Source organism: Eleginops maclovinus, chromosome 18 (assembly GCF_036324505.1).
Source record: "Eleginops maclovinus isolate JMC-PN-2008 ecotype Puerto Natales chromosome 18, JC_Emac_rtc_rv5, whole genome shotgun sequence".
In the NCBI taxonomy this organism is placed as follows: Eukaryota; Metazoa; Chordata; class Actinopteri; order Perciformes; family Eleginopidae; genus Eleginops; species Eleginops maclovinus.
In genome coordinates this window covers 14,584,956-14,602,060 of record NC_086366.1, presented here as the reverse complement: position 1 = coordinate 14,602,060, position 17,105 = coordinate 14,584,956, and the positions used below count along the sequence as shown (strand labels likewise).

Sequence of the window (17,105 nt, the reverse complement as noted above, 5' to 3'; positions counted from 1 at the left end):
CCGATGTCAGATTGTGCTTGACCTTGACAGCACCCTGGAGAACTGGCAGACTCCACGGCTGCCTCTGAGGTCAAACTGTGTAAGCTGCAGATCATCAGTGTTGTGTCGATATTGGACGTGTACTCAAACTTGAGGACTACTCTAGGATTTCCATTCCATTTGTTTTCATGTATGTGTGTATGTATAAAAAAAAGGCTTTGCTGTGATAGTAGGGAACCACCCCCTTTTTTCACAACAACCATCCACTAGTTATCTTTTTGATTTCCATCTCACTCAGCCCCTTCCAGGTTTAATTTTCTTCTTAAATCAACTCCCACTGCCTCCATTCTCTCTCTTTCCCCCCAGTTTCTGGATGTTAAGTCATTTATGAGAGAAGGTGGAAAACAGAAGGCACAACGCCTGCTCAAAACACCAGAGAAGTGATCCAATTTGGTGTGGGCAGTAAATTGTGTGGACATCTGCGCACTGCACGCGTTGAGCTGTGCACAGGGCAGGGTGGATGCATAGCTCTGCTTGGCTGTACTGCTGACAGGGCACAGAAACAGCCGTGGAGGGGTGCCAGGCAGGCTGAGAGACTGGGGAATGGGACCTGACACACACCCAGAGTCTCTGTCTCTATATTTGACTCTTTAACCAAAGTGGATCTTTTGTGCCATGTTGCAGAAAGAAAAAAGACGAGAGAGAAATAGAATATAGGAAAAGCAAAGAGCAGTGAGAGGAGGAGAAAAAAGGTCTGACTTAAAATTGATCTAAAGTTTGAACATTTTATAGAAGTGTCACAAATCTCACTATGAACATTACATAAACCCTCAGGTCTCTGCCTACATGAAAAGATCTTTACACATGACTTAATGGTGGCTGCCACATACAACTCTGGCCGTAACATAACCTTTACTGCAGACTGCCGCTGTGACTAAGGCAGTGAGTCAAGACTAATGTGTCTCATACACAGTTGTAAAATCACACTGTCCCAGGCCTGAATCTCTCCTCAGCCCCACAGGACGCCTCTGTAGGCTGGGCTAATTACACAGATTACAAACCTTCCCTTCTTTTGCTCTAATTAGCATTAGTGTGCTGCATGGACCAAATGGGTACTCTACTCAGTCCTGGCCCTCCATTCTTGCAGGCGATTAAGATCTCCTTCCACAGCGTGAGTCTGGTCATTACTTCATTAACAACTTGGCTGACTTTTTCAAACTCTGCTGGTTTCAGTCTCCCTGAGGAGATCTGGTCTGGCATGCAGTGTTGGATTTAACATTTTCCTTAAAGATCTCTCAACTGCTAACTGTAGCCAAAAATGCTTCTGCTTTTTTATTTTCTCGACTGTATGTATTTATATGATTCCAGCCCATATTGGTTTTGCTTGTTATTGTTATCATCCGCTTACTCATAACTGTAGACTCAGAAACTATAATTGTCATCAGCACAAGCACGGTTATATTCACTCTGATTTCTGTAGTGATTGTCTACATTATCATTAACATTAACCTTCATCTTCTTAGACTTCTTCATCACTACTGTTCTCCTACCCCTCGGTGATACTATTACCTCCTCCTTTATCACATTTAATGTTGTTGTTTACCACTCTCAATTTCCTTATGGTTACAGCAATATGTACATATTCTTCTCTTTTCTGTAATTGTTAGTTTTGATATAACGCTTTTAGATTTTTTCAAAGCTGTGTGAACCTTGACTGAATGAACAATTTAGCTCCTATAAACTAAGCTATTTAAGTAAATTTGTCTGGGTCTGTCCTTATTGGGCCACAATCTGTACACATGCACTATACTGCAGACAGGATACAGACGTGCTTCACATTCAAATCAATGTAATAGCTGTGAGTGCTTGTATATACATTGGGCAAGATGTTTGTCTCACAATTCATTTCACACTTCGTTAGCAAGTGAAATTGTTGGCAGGATATACAGTATGGAAGGGAAGATCAATATATTACAGCTAGGTATTAGTAATGCAATCCAATACAAGCGCTGCATGGGGTTCATCAGAGTGTGTAAACACAATTACAAAAACTATGTTATGCATCGTAGTCCATGAACATATCAGACCCAAAATATACATACACATGCCGGTGCTTGCACACATACATGCATATAATTGCCTTGGAAATGAGAAACACCCATAACCGACACATACTCCTCTTTGTTGTGCTGCTCTTCACTCACTCAGTGATTTGAATGGAATAAATCATCATTGTGCTTAGAAAGAAAGACTGATGGCCGGTCCCAACCATTTGGCTAACCTTTCTATTTAGAACGACAGGTCAGTCGTCCAGTTAAGGAGTCGACCCCCATTGTGGCCATCTGACATCTCCATTCATCATCACACAGGCTGCATCCTGCTGCTGCATTCTCAAGGCACAGACTACTTTGTGTGGCACTTGTGTTCATGTTGCGGCACATATGGGAAAAAGGTATATGTTACATAGGATTGGCAATATGATATAATATAGATATACTGGGATTATGTCCTTTTAATTCAATATGGCTGGGTGTTTCAGGTCATTTTCGAAAATACTGAAGGAACTCATAATTGCAAAACCAGTTTTTTTATGTGATTTTCTTATGATCTGATTATTAAATACAAAACGTTATTTTCTCCATTGTTGATCAAATACTGTAGTTTTGACCTGATGAGATAGAAGTGACCTACAATTAATGATACATAACATAGTCCATAGGAATCTTGGCTTAGCTTTAGGTAATTCATAATGGGAAGTGTTTAGGGGATATATTATAAATATATGCTGTGAAGTATAGGGAATTATTTCATGACAGCCAGGATTGCTTCTTCTTAGTCTGAAAAGACATGACATGGTGATAGACCTGGGTATTGAGACTATTTTCTGGCCTCTTGTGGCTCCGCGTCTCACATAACCAGGCAGGACATTTCCCATCTGCAGGTCTGGGCTTGTAGCACAGTCATGTTTCTGATGCTTCATTTTCTGTCTTCTGGTTCTGTCCGAGACTTATTTCAAGGTGAGATCTTCCCCTTGGTCCTTGGAAAGAGAGAGGGAGAGGGGGCATGTGAGAGGGAGAATCCTCCAAGGTCACTTTTGGTGTCTCACCGTTAGAGTTGGTGAGTTCTTGACAAGGCAGAGACAGTTTCAATTTCCCACCAACTGACAAGATGCTCGCTGTTTTTTAAACACATCTGAGATAGATTTAAGCAGAGGAAGATGTTCTCTGACTTTTTGGTATTATCTGAGGGGCTTTCTTCTATCCGGCTTTATCTCTCTGTCAGTAATGGGCCTTCAGTGATTCCTCCCAGATAGCTGCTGTGGATGGACTGTTAGGCAGGCAGATAAAGCAAAGCTTTCCCAGATACTGTAAAACTAGACATGGCTGTTTTTCCTTTGGTATTTTACCCTCTGTGATCGGTAAATCCCACTGAATGTCAGTTTGACAGACGCCACACCAAAACAGGTGATGCCTGAAGTGTTACAGGATGAACTTTTGTTGACCACCTCCTTAATCAAAAACACACGCTTCTTCTTCCAGGTGTGATGAAGACATGGGTCAGAAAGCTTTGATGTGACACATCATGAACATCTTCATAAGGCGATCCTGACTTCGAGCTTGTTTCTCCTTTTATTGTTTTGTGGAACAACTCACTGAGGGGAAGGATGCCGTGTCAAAACTGTCTTCAGAAGTTTTGACACTTTTTGGAAATGCACACTTCAAAGAAAACAAACTGCGTATGCCTGTATGTGTGCAAGAGTGCCATAAACAATATTGGCCTCCTGTTGACAAGTTAATGATAAATTAATTGCCTGGTGGGCATATGAAGTAGAACTCCTCACATTGTCTAGAAGATAATAACCCAAGCTTATCCTCCATAAAAGTCTTCAGTTAACTTAACAACTCTTCACTTTATTTCACTATGACCACATATTTTTGGGGAATAGAGGAGAGAATGCAGAGGGAAGCAGTCTAAGGGCTGATAAGAGAGTTTAAAGCAGTGGCAGCTTGGATTGAAAGTCGTAGGAATGGGCTGAACTCCTACTGGGGGGATATCAGGTGCCTCCTGAGACTTCTTGGGAACATTACATCATATAAGTAGCCTATGAATGACCACATTTTGAAAACGTGCACGTATTATCCAAATTGTTATATTGTTTCCTTAAAATCAAATGTCAACAATTAATTACATGATAGCAATATGTTGACAGATGTAATCATGCAGCTGTCATCCGTGTAGAAAGGCCACTTGGGTTGGCTAGTGTCGACGCACACAAAGACTAGGCGTATGCTATGATGCCCCCTTGCAAACCACCTACTTTGGGGAGATCCCCATGTGTGCTGTCCATACTCTTGTTAAAGAAAAAAGGCATATCACTGAAGAACAAAGCAGCACTTTTACATTACCAAAAGTGTTGCTTACCATTCGAGAGACACAGATCCAGTTCTTAATCATAACTCTTGTTATACAAATGCTTTGGAGTATGTTTTACTCCTGCTGTTGATGAGATTGGTTTATCACTAACATTTAACTTGATCTTAGTGTTGGAATATGTAAATTACCAGCTGCTGCAAGAGGAAACGGAATGCAACATGAAGATATCATGCCATGTTGGTGTTAACCCCTCCACAGCTCTAACACTGCAGCTGTCATCTCTGTGTGTGTGTGTGTGTGTGTGTGTGTGTGTGTGTGTGTGTGTGTGTGTGTGTGTGTGTGTGTGTGTGTGTGTGTGTGTGTGTGTGTGTGTGTGTGTGTGTGTGTGTGTGTGTGTGTGTGTATGTGGGTGCGTGCGTGCTCATATGTCTTCAACAGTGTTTACATCCAGAAAAAGCAAAAAATAAAAATACTAGCAGATAATATCAAAATACATTTTTCATATATTAACAATACATTTGAAGTCAATCTGATTATTTTTTTTCTTCCTTATTGGAATAATCTTTGAACTTGAGCATCTCCTTAAACTGCAGGGCCATAGGTGAGGTCTTTACATTTTCTTTTTGATTAGGACGAAAAAAAAGCAGCACAACTTCACATTTGAGCAGTTGGAACCAGTAATTCTTTTGGCATTTGGAAAAATAGCTGAAAAGATCAATGAATCATCATTAACTGATACTTATTTAGCTGACTGTCTTATCGATTGTATGTAAAGCCTATAATGTCCTCTCTTCTTTTGTCAAAGTGCAGAGATGGGCTGATAAAAAAATTCCAAACAGAAGTTTGTGGTGTTGTTGTGCTGCATTGAGTTAGAGATTATAAAATGCTGCCAAAAATAATTAGAAAACTCTATAGTATTGGCTAGGCAGGCAGAGTGTCAGTACTGTTGAAACTAACCTTTAATGGTGTATAGATTGTTGTAGAGATAGTGAGCTCTCCTCTTGCACTGTGGGGGATTCCTACTGCTCTGGTAATCTAATTCAAATCTCGAAAAATACGTGATATTTAATGTGTAGGTGAATTTTGACGAACTTGCACTTTTTGCTTATTTTCTGGAACAAATGTATATTTTTGTAGAAGAATAAGTTGTGTTTTTAATATAAGAATGTGTCTATAATGTGCTTACCTTTAAATGTCCCTTTTGTGGACGATTTCAGTGGGGGCTACACATCTTTGAGTATTAATGAAAAGATCTGAACATTATAACCTTCCGACAGGCTGGATTCCTTGCAGGGCTGTTGCATTGAATACTATTATGAATTGTAAAGTGATACTAAACTCTGATTAAGAAGACAATGACAGCCTTTGTTTGATATATGTGAAGCCAAATAACAAATACTGTATAAGAACATGGGTCCCTGAGGTTTTATGGAAACCAGGTCTAGGAATATTCTAAAATCAGAACCCAGATGTATATTTTAATAATTCACCCTCTCTCTCTCTCTCTCTCTCTCTCTCTCTCTCTCTCTCTCTCTCTCTCTCTCTCTCCCTCTCCCTCTCTCTCGTTCTCTTTCTCTCTGTCGCTGTCATTTGCAAGGTCAGTGGGTGCAGAAGGTTGGGCTTTAGTTGTGTTCTGTCGTCGTCACTTTCTCCTTAGAGCTGCAGGCTGCGACAGAGAGCCGGGTTATACAGAGAGCCTGTGCCAGCGGGGGAGCAGCAGCATGGTTCTTGTGCACTTAGTTTTAAGTTTCTAGGTATAATATTATAGATAGTAACTGAGTGATAAAGGCGGATTGAAAGCTCTGAAACGTGCCCACAATGTAATGGGGCGCACTTTACTTGCAGCTTATTAATTTTCCAGCTGACGTGGGAGCGAAAGAGTGCGGGCTGGACTGCTGGTTGGACATCACTGTGTGTGAGCAGAGGAGAAGCGTTGACCTGCTGGGATTTAAAGACATCAACGTTATTTTGTCCAATCAGGCAGGACTTCTCGGTTGTCTCCTCTGTGGACGGACTAGGCTACACACTCAGAGCGATGACTGTACTGAATTGTCCACCGGCTCTCTGTAATTTCTCCAGCGAAGCCAGCCTCACCGCCACCCGCCCTTAAAATAAAGCTGCTGTGAAACAAGTCAGCAGCGTAGCCGTTGTCTAACAGCTGGGATTTACACTTTACAATGTCTTGAGACGCGACGGGGAAGCTACAAAGATGATGACAGTGAGTATCCTATATTTTAGGTCGTCACCCCGGTAAGGTTAATGCAGGCGGTGAGTTGATAACAGGCTATAGTGAATATAAGGGGGTCACGGCTGTATTGGGTGTCAGCCCCCCTGTGATAGTGTGCTTTAAGGCGTTTCTGTCACTGCTGTTGCCGGGGGGATATCAGGTGCCTCCTGGGACTTTTTGGGGAACATTACATCATATAAGTAGCCTATGAATGACCACATTTCGAAAACTCGCGCGTATTAACCAAATTGTTATATTGTTTCCTTCAAATCAAATGTCAACAATTAATAACATGATAGCAAATATGTTGACAGATGTAATCATGCAACTGTCATCGGTGTAGAAAGGCCACTTGGGTTGGCTAGTCTACGCTCGACGCACGCAAAGACTGGGCGTATGCTATGATACCCCCTTGCAAACCACCTAGAGAACAACGGGAAGAGTTGCGAGGGTAGTCTTTGACATAAATTAAACGCCCCCCAGACACCCGCCCGGCTGCGGGGTGGGGGTCTGTGCAGCTGTCAATTTGCATGTATTTCGTGGCCAAATCCAGCCTGTATGGTCCGCCTGGCTGCGCGTTAATCCCGCAGCGGATCAGCTTTACAGCTCCAGCCTGCCGCCTTGCAGCGCCTTCCGCTCTCTCTCATACGCACACACTTTAAATGATTACATTATTATAATCGGGCCCATGTGTCCGTCATGTATTGACGCGATTCTATCTGGAAAACAAGCGCTTGTTTTAGAGGCTGCACAAATTGGGATAACAGTTCAAAAAGGAGGATCGCTGACCGAGATTTGAAACGCGATCGCAGCTCGGATACTCCGCTGCTTTCATTTAGCGTTCTTCCTGCTCCTGCTGCCAGAATCGGGGGTTTATAGCACTTAAAGGGTGAGAAAGCCAGGATGACAGGTTGGCTCACAAACCACAGGGACTGGTGACCGTGTGGTGATCCAGGGCGTTTGATGAGCACGTCGGTAAGGTTGTTCTCTGCTCTACTGCTAGGCAACATTGATATGTTCTTCGGACGCTGCTATAATTTGAAGACTAAACATTCTGTTTTTTAGTTATTTGTATAATCGTGACTATGTTCGTATTGCTGTACAATAACAAGTCTAAGCAATTTCATAGCATTAGGCCATAAGTAGGCCAGTAGCCTAATGTTGTGTGCCCTTTAGTTCTCCCTCTTCAGCTGTAAAACCAACGGGGGCTCCTAGAGTTTCTCATGTCAAGAACCCACATATTGTTGGTAATGAACCCTTTTAACTCAATATTGGATTAAACATGTTATAGACTTTGGAGTAACAAGCGGTTGTCATACATTTTGGAATTGCCTAATTCATGAATGATTTAATAATAATAAAATGTAACTCTCCGTCTGAACACACTGGAGGTCCGAGCATCCTAGTGACAATGCAATATGTTACCATGGCCAAGTATTCAATAATATTAAGATGGTTTAAAGTATCCAATAACACCTTACCAAGGCAAAATGTGGCTTTATGGCCCAATGTCCAGCCTGGTACCATTTTTATCTGTGCAGCAGCTCCACTTCTATTCTCTTTGACATGCTAGCATTTCGTGGAGAAATGCAAGCTCCTCATCATAGAGTGCCTCTAAATCACATCAGCAATTTTTGTATCTAGACTCCAAGATGCTGAGTCACATTGCTTTTCCTAACAGATATGTTCTGCATTGTGCTTTGACGTCAACAGCCAGTGCCTGTATAGGTGTGGTTAAGTAGCCATTTCTCAAGAAAGCTTTTTATAATTTGGATAATACTGTATTACAGTTTGGCAATTTTCACCCACGCAAGTCTTGTTTACAGTCCATCCTGATGGTCTAAACCAGTAATTAGCAATCTTCATAATTAATTTCTTTGCCTAAGCAGATCATAATATCGATCACATAGGAACGTGTCATTAATTTCTCTTGGCCTTTAGAGAAATGTAGCTTTTCATTAACTTTTAAAAGAGATGAAAGGTCCTATGAAAAGTTCATTCATGTGTAGGAAAAGACTGATGACAGGCAGGTGGAGATTTGTGGTGGGTTGTAAACAACACAGACGTTTTCATTAGCTGTGAACTAATCAGTCAGGCAATGATTGGGTCTCTGCAGGAGCAACACAGCCACGGTTAGACATGAACCCTGGTCACATCTGTCCATCTCACATTTTGGTGTTTGAATATTGGCATGTCAGTGTCATGCACTCTCACTCGAACCACCGTTTTTCTCCCTGTGGTGCTGTACAGATGTAGCAGTGGGTGGTGGGATATTTTTCTAACATATCCAGCCACACGCACTACGCCTTTTCCGTGTTTGTAAAGTGTTGCATAAGCACACAAACACACATGTACACATTTACCAGAGAAAGATAAAATCAGTAAGCATTAGTACTTTTCTTTTTTGTTTTTGTTGGTATTCTGTTATACAAGTATAACAGAATACCAGGAAACAAGTCTGAGAAGGACAGCGACTACATAATTCTGTCCAGAAAGGAAGTTCCTGCGGGACAGGAAGTGCTTTGTGGTTGCCGGTCTCCAACCACAACATTGGTGTGACTAATCTAAGTCTACACACTTCCTTAAATTCTCTTTTAATTTTCTTCTTCTTATGCCTCTTAATCTATCTTTTATTTTTCTCAATTTTAAACGCCTGTCCATGCAAATGCTTGTTCCTTGGTTTCATTCTTTTTGCTGTTCCCTTCTCGTTGCAGGATTATCGGGAGGATGGCATGGACCTGGGGAGTGATGCATCCAGTCGCTCCAGCTCAGAGTCCAATTCCAACAAGGTCACACCTTGCTCCCCTTCTCTTGACCTGGCCACTTTGGAGGACTACAAATCCTCCCCCTCTCTGGACCTGGTCACCTTAGAGGACTATGAGGAAGATGAGGACTACCAAGAGTATAAGAAGAAGGTGATAGAGGAGTGGGAGAGTGAGTATGGAGAGGACTACACCTCTCCACAGCTTCCTGGTCAGGAGGAAGGTGGAGGAGGCGTTGTTGGGGAGGACATTCTCAGTGAGGGCTACAGGAAGACAGTGAACAGTCGCAGCCTCGCTGAAGAATTGGAGGATGTGAAGACTGTCCCGCCCCTCCCAGCTTCCAGTGGACAAACAGCCACCTCGGTCGCAGCCGTCCCAGAGGAACTGAAACAGAACGGCAACCTGATTTTGCCCAGGAGCCACCAGTTCAACTCCCCCGGTACACCACAGAGCGGCACAGGGACTCCTAAGCCCCGCCACCGAAGCTCCAGCAAAGGCAGGGGGAGCCGCAGCACTGCCAGTGGTGGTGGTAGTGGCGGAGGAGGCAGTGGAGGGACTGGGGGACGGATGGGGGGATACAAAGAGGAGGAGGTTGTAGAGGAAGAGCCTTTGCCCACCATGGACTGGGCCGCCCTTGAGAGGCACCTGGCTGGGCTGCAGTGCAGAGAGCAGGAGAACCAGAACCTCAACCACAACCAGAACCACATCATGGGCAAGACCAACTACACCTCGGTAAGTTTCTATTTCACTTCATGTTTCTGTGTGTTCCTGTGGGGTTTTCTGCTTGTGTGTCAAAGGTTATTTTACACAGAGTTTTCCCATGCCCCTGGTGGGCTTCTTTAATCCAGCAGTTATCTGTGTCAGATGCACTCTGGAAACATGGGGTTAGGTTTGCTTGGGTAAGAAAGAGGGATTAGTCGGCTAATGTAGCGCTAAGCTATGTGGCCCAGCTTTCAGCCATACCATCAAATCTGGCTAACATAAGAACACTGATCCAGAGAATATTGTTCCAACAGGGCAATCATTATTTAATTAATTTGGACAGATAATCACTACAGCAAATGTTTGTTTCTGACCTTACAGTTTTGTATTGGTTTAACTTAATTTAAAGAAATCTGAATGTCCTTTGTTGTGGCTGTGTGGTGTTTCTACCAGAAGAGGTCAGTGTCGCATTGATGGTCTGCAGAGAGCCGCTACAGGCCTTTCATGCCACACCAGCAGCTCATCCACTAAAAGCTGTTGTGATTCATTTACAATCTCATGACATCGCTCAGTTTAAATCAAAATCACTGCCAGAGTTTTATGGTTTATTGTTGGTCTGTGGGTCCAAAAAGGGTGTAGCTTTGAAAATGTTTGGGGAGGAGCAGGAGAAAATTGTTTACAGCAGCCACAGTATCCAGTGCAACATATATGCTCTTGTGTTACTGAGTGAAAGTAAGCGAGGGCAAATGTGTGTTTGATAAAGGGGCATTGGCGTGGTGGGGCATTTGGTATGCAAGAACCAAGACCTTTTCCTCAGTGCACACAGACAATGGCTGCAGCCTGTGCCATTGTGAGTTTGTTGTGTGTGTTGTGTGTCTTTGTTTTTCTGTCCTGGAGGCCCCCTCTGTCTCCCTAAGGCATGTAAGGAATGCAGCGGGAGAAATGGGGGATGAGAGGAAGGAAAGAGAGAGGAAGGGACAGGAGATGATATCTTTAGGACTAAGCAGGTTTGGGTCACATGGTTCGTGTGTGTGTGTGTGTGTGTGTGTGTGTGTGTGTGTGTGTGTGTGTGTGTGTGTGTGTGTGTGTGTGTGTGTGTGTGTGTGTGTGTGCTGTGTGTCTGTGTGTGTGTGTGTGTGTGTGTGTGTGTGTGTGTGTGTGTGTGTGTGTCAATGTTGATTACCTGCTGTCCGACTTAAACGAGAAGGTCACCTCCTGGCTGGCTTTAGTCTGAGGAGAGTCTGCTCTTTCTCTGTATCTCCCTCCCTGGGCAATGGGCTGTGATATAATTGACCTGGGTGGAGGAGAATATCTTGAAACTCAAACACACACACAACCATGCTCTTCGCCACATGTTGTCTCCTCACATGTGTGTTCATGTAGAGTAGGTTGTTGTGTTTAGTAGAGATAGACTGGTCCTGATGCTGATAAAGTGCCACAGCTTCCAAATGCCTCTCCGATTACGAGGGAAAACCTATTTTCATAAGAACCGTGCCTTAGATTTGATGGCACTGAGTAGATAGGAAATTAGAATTAGCTGTGTAATCCCACCTGAGCTGAAGATATACAAGAAGAAACCGCAGGCACAAACTCATATCCTGCACAATCCCACCGTTTTTGTCATAAAAGTGCTGTTGCTTCGTCTGTAGAGGAACGCCCATGCTCACTGAAATTGTGATTGGATCTTTTTTAGTCCTACTTCTAGACTTAACATGTGGTAAAAGGGGACCATGCTTGAATTGACCCTCTGCTAACCTGCTAACAAGAGCACAAAAGCAGTCAAGTGTCCAGTACTGAAACATTCACACAGGTCATCTCCCGTGTCCTTCTATGTCAGAGGGCATCTGAGTTCTTAATTCTTAAATTTGCAGGATTTAGCAGACACCCTGGAGGAAAGGAGGCTGGTGCTTCTAAAAGCTTGTTAAATATTTAAACATCCACTCAGGCAGGACCCACCAGCATGATGATGCGTGTGTTTGGTGTGGAGGGGTCTGTCTGTCTGGGATGCATGTGGAGTCCAGAGGGACAAAGTTATTCATGCTTCACTAGAGCTTCAAAAGCATCTGTGCTTTTAGAAAGACGGGACATGGTGAAGCTCGAAGATATTATTCTGTAGTGGCCGCTAAGACCCTGAAGATGAGTTTAGCTGGTCTCCAGTCAGATGGAGTAAAGCTACAGTACTGCAGCCAGGATTTAGCATAACATAGATTGGAAACAGCTAGCATGGGTCTGTCTGAATTTTTTTAAATCCAGCTATCAGCACCTTTAAAGCGCTTTTTTATCATTTCTGTTACAACCAATTGTACGTTCTCGTTGTAAACAGGACACATTTTGGTGTTCAATTCATTTCTGTAACTACTATTAGGCAAAACGTTAACCTTTTTCTAAAGATTGCAATTGCAGATTTTAAATTTTTTAATGTTCTTACATTTTACTATGAATCCAACATATATTGTCAAATTATTCTTAGTTGCAGACCTACGTTAGATTCAATAATAAAAATAAACAGCCATAACAGTCACTTAGGTTTTTAAACAGGCACTGACATGTTTCTTTGTGCTGTAGGTCTTCATGCACACTTTGTAATACTTGGACAATGGATCTACTAAAAACCACCACATAGCCTGCATGTTACTTCATTATTGTTTTAATGAAACAGTCATCTTGGTGCAGGTGTGTTTAGTTAGGGTGCGGTTTCTGCCTGCTATCATCTCAGCGTCTGCCTGCAGGCTGTGGGTGTTGGGCAGTGTTGGGCAAGCTACTTCCAAAATGTAATACAGTACATATTACTTATTACTGTCTTTTTAAAGTAATTAGTTACACTACATTATTACTGTCTCTGAAATGTAATGCGTTACACTACTTTTGCGTTACTTTGAGTTACTTCCAGCAAAAATAACCGCAAATGTAGGGCTTTAAATGCTCAAATGTAGTTTATTGCAGCTCAATAATTAAAGATAGCCTATCTATGGCAGTATGCTGAAATTAAACATATGCTCCGTTTAACTGGGCTGAATAATAGTTGATACCAGTAACATTACATCGGTTTGTTATTAATAACATGTTAGTGGAGCCCCGGCCATGGCCCTGTAACCTACTGTATATGATCGAGTCTCTTTGGCAACGTTAGCTCACCTTGTCATTGATGTGTTAACGGAGATTTGGCTGACAAGCTTTCTAAAAGCCGGCGGTTCCACAGAGGACAGAGGCTGCAGATCTTCAACACTCCGCCACGAGTCTCTGAACTTCTCGGGGTTCAACCAGCATAACAGACAGAGAGAAAGTGACCTTCTGTTGCTTTGGCCTGCGCGCACACTCCTGTCTTTTTCTTTTCTTTTCTCCGAGCCTGCAGCTCTCAATCGCAAATCTGTTTCTGCAGCCCTCTTAACCAATAGTACACAGGCTTACTGAGTTACTATTCTACCCGCACAATTGTTTCTCTGGTGTCGGAATGTCTCGTGGTGTTTGTGAATTCTTAGAAACCAAACACCACATCATTTCGGGTTAAAATGTGTTTTAACTGCGTTACTGAGAATTGTAACGGGTATTATATTACTCACATTTCAGAAGTAATGCATTATATTACTGCGTTACAGCAAAAAGTAATACATTACTGTAACTCCGTTACTTTTGTAATGATTGAGAGGCTGGCTGACCTGTTTGTAATTCGTTTCTTATTGAACTCTGGAGTCGCGTGGCAGAGAGGGGTCCACAGGGGACCTCAACTACACTTAGAGTAACCCTATCCCTAACCCTCCGTTTTTCTGCACCCTCGAAGGCAAACAATAATATTGTTCTTCCAATCCGGTCTTGAGGTTTAAAACACAGAGATGGGGTCAGTCTGCATGTATGGCCATATATACTCAGAAACTTACCTGTGTGTTCTAATAAATTCATGCCTACAGGCTACTTCTCTTTTTTAATCTGAGGGAGAACACACCCAGACTTACTCACACAATTTAAAAACACCCCATGGGCAATCTGTGGTAAGGAGATAGGGCCTGTGCTGAGACCTGCAGCACCACTCTACTTTGAAAGTTTATAGAAGAGCTCTCTCACACACACACACACACACACACACACACACACACACACACACACACACACACACACACACACACACACACACACACACACACACACACACACACACACACACACACACACAAACACACACTTATGTTCAGTAACAACAGTTTTTATTAGTCTTACCATGTTGTATTTTAGAGGTTTTAAAGGTTTAAAGATAAGCTCAACCAATTTTACTCACCTGTATCAGTTGACTTGAAAACAGTGTTGTATCTTTTGTAGCTCTGAAGGTCTGATTAAAGTAACCCCTGATTATGGGAAAAAAAGGTCTAAAGGAAAGGAAAAAATTGCATAGGGGCTAGTGTAGGTTTTTTTGTTTTTTGTTTTATGTCGACTCAAAATAGGAAATAAAATGCAGGTAATGTAGGCCTCTACTGACTTCTACTCCTCTGAGCCTCTGAACTTTGTAGAAATGCCACATACAATTATGCATTGAACTCATGTAACTAGAAATTCAAAAGTTGGGCTACTTCTAAATGTATCATCTCTGCTGTAAGGACAGTTGTGAGAATGTATCTGTTTTTTAGCATGAGGAACAGTTGGATGAATAACTAGAAAATATGAGAGGGCGGTTCAAAAACTTCATATAATGTTAAGAATGCTGTAGAAATTTAAGGATGCGAGAGAAGAGGTGGACAGAGAGAGGTGGGAGAAATAGTTGTTTTTCTGTTTCTCTCCACTCTCCGTGCTCTGTGATTATATACAGTACAAGTTCAGTAGTTGAACTGTGCTCGCCGCCCTCCACTAACAACTTAAGTACTACCTTCGCCCAGTTCTCAGACTGTGCCACGTAGAAGGAGAGAGGGTAAAGGGAGAAATTGTTGGGTTTGAGAGTGCAGTAATAGTGGGTATAAAATATGCAACAAAAATAAGTATAAAGTAGTCACACTGGAATTAGCTCCTGCATGGGGAAACAAAACAGGGAAGCCTGAAATTAATAGGTAGAAAGTAGTTTGGATCGAAAGAACTTGCGAAGTAAGAGGGAGTGAAAGAAGGTTTGTGGGCTCAAATGATTGTTTTGAATGAAGACTACAGCAAGACAGGAGGGTTGAAAGTTGGAGGAGAAGACAGTAAACGTATAAATGGGAAGGAAGAGGGAGGAGGGTTCAGAGGTGGGGGTAGTAGGGGGTAGGGCTTTAGCCAGGTGTGGAGAGCGCCTAGTGTCTAGTTCAGCCCCCTAGGCTTAACCACTGCTCCTCGTGTGTGTGAGTACCGGTACCAGCTGAAACACGCCCGGCCCTCTGCGCACCACAGCTCACACACACTCTACTTAAACACTAACTGCGCCGCCTCTGCTTTAGAGTCAGGCAGTTTTCTGTCTCCGGTTAGTCCATGCACACATTCATCTCACAGGATCAAAGGATATATTTTTCTTCTGATGGTATACTGACAGTCTCAACTGTCGGTAGATGTCTTTTTTCTTTCTCTTTTTTTTTTACCATTGGAATATCCTTCATCTAAGCTTAACCTTGGATTCCCAACAGCAAGTTGGGCACTTAACTCAGGTAAAGCAGAAAAAAACACATTTGTTTGTCAAAGCTATTTCAACACTGCAAAATGTTCTTGTGATGTGTCCGTAGTCAAACCAGGACAAAAGTTCAGAAAGCTCAGACTCAATTGAGATACATTGTTTGACAAAGCCTTTAATGTAAATGTAGCCTAGGGCAGTACATTCTTTTGTTGTCTTGAGTTTGTATGTAACAAAAAAGTTAAATATGTCCAGAATGTAGCATAAAGTAGAACCAGCTGCACATCTGTCCATGCATCTCAGTTTCCTCACAACTAGTTCAGTGTGACCCTTTAACAAAGAGCAGGTTCATGCTGTCTCGACTCTGACCATATGTGGGTTTCTACTTGGTAGCCTTCTACTTTTTTCCCTTTCTGGCAAAGAAAGAATAGCTTCAAATATGCAGTGCTCATGTATTTGAATCCTGTTTTAAATAAGCAAACCTCTGAGCTATGTACCTGTTTTGAATGTGCATTTACCATGTTGTGCAGAGAAAGTCTGTAGCAAACCAAGGCGAGCTCAAACAACTAGCAAAACTGATTAAAATCTTTGTGTTTACTCTGGATGCCACATGTCATTTCAGGTCTTCTGTTAATAGTTACACTAGACAACCTGGAGTAACTGCTTGTCCACATGTGCACCTGCATTGAGAAAATCAGAAGGCAGTCAAATTCAACAAACAGTTCTGAAAGACAAAAAACATAGTATGTTTAGAAGTTCAAGTTCCTTGGAATATAAATAAAGAATAGAATAAGTGAGTTAAGAAGGCACAGCTGGCCCTGTAAAATTGTTTGTCCTGGCCTTGACAGCCCTCGGTCCCTTGTGCAAGAATGAAAAGAAAAGTCAGAAAGAAAAAAGACCTTAGAAGAAACATTGGCCATAAAACCTGCTAAATGAGCCTGATAACTAACCCTCTGCTCGGTGTGTTACTTAAGAAAGGTATATAGTAGTGTTTGCTGTTAAAAGATATGTATCACTAAACATCCGTTTGTTGATCCCATGTGCAGTTGTAGTAGCAAAGGCACGTCAGTTTGAAATGTGAGGTCTGATGTACAGTACAATGTTTTGCCTCACTAGGTACGAAGCTGCACTAGCGCATGTGAACTTGATTTGAACTGCTTGCCGGTGGTATGGTCAAAACGTTTACTTGCAAAGTCTACACACAAACTGTACACCCTTGGGAACACCCAATAAATAAGAGTTATTAAGTTCAAGTCCCATAGACTGCTTTGACAGGAGTGCTAAACTGCCCTTATCTGGTGTCAAAGTACAGTTGAATCATCTGCCTGATTACCTCCCCTTGTCTGCACATGTAAACAAACACCCAAAAATATCAATCCACGTGTATTGATGAGTAATAATAACACTACATGTGTAACTAAACTGCTTACTTTCTTGGTTACTACAGTATACTGCAGGTGTTAAAATGAATAAGACTTTTCACCAGGCAAACCAGTTGCATTGT

General features: G+C 42.3%; 1 protein-coding gene across 1 annotated transcript in view; it reads left to right on the top strand.

Moving 5' to 3' along the window:
* Positions 1-17,105, top strand: part of schip1 (schwannomin interacting protein 1) — a 182,317-nt gene that overhangs the window by 138,053 nt on the left and 27,159 nt on the right. Inside the window, exon 9 of the mRNA XM_063906737.1 lies at positions 9,295-10,074. Within this exon, the coding sequence (XP_063762807.1) occupies positions 9,295-10,074 (780 nt within the window). The remainder of the gene's footprint in view (positions 1-9,294; positions 10,075-17,105) is intronic.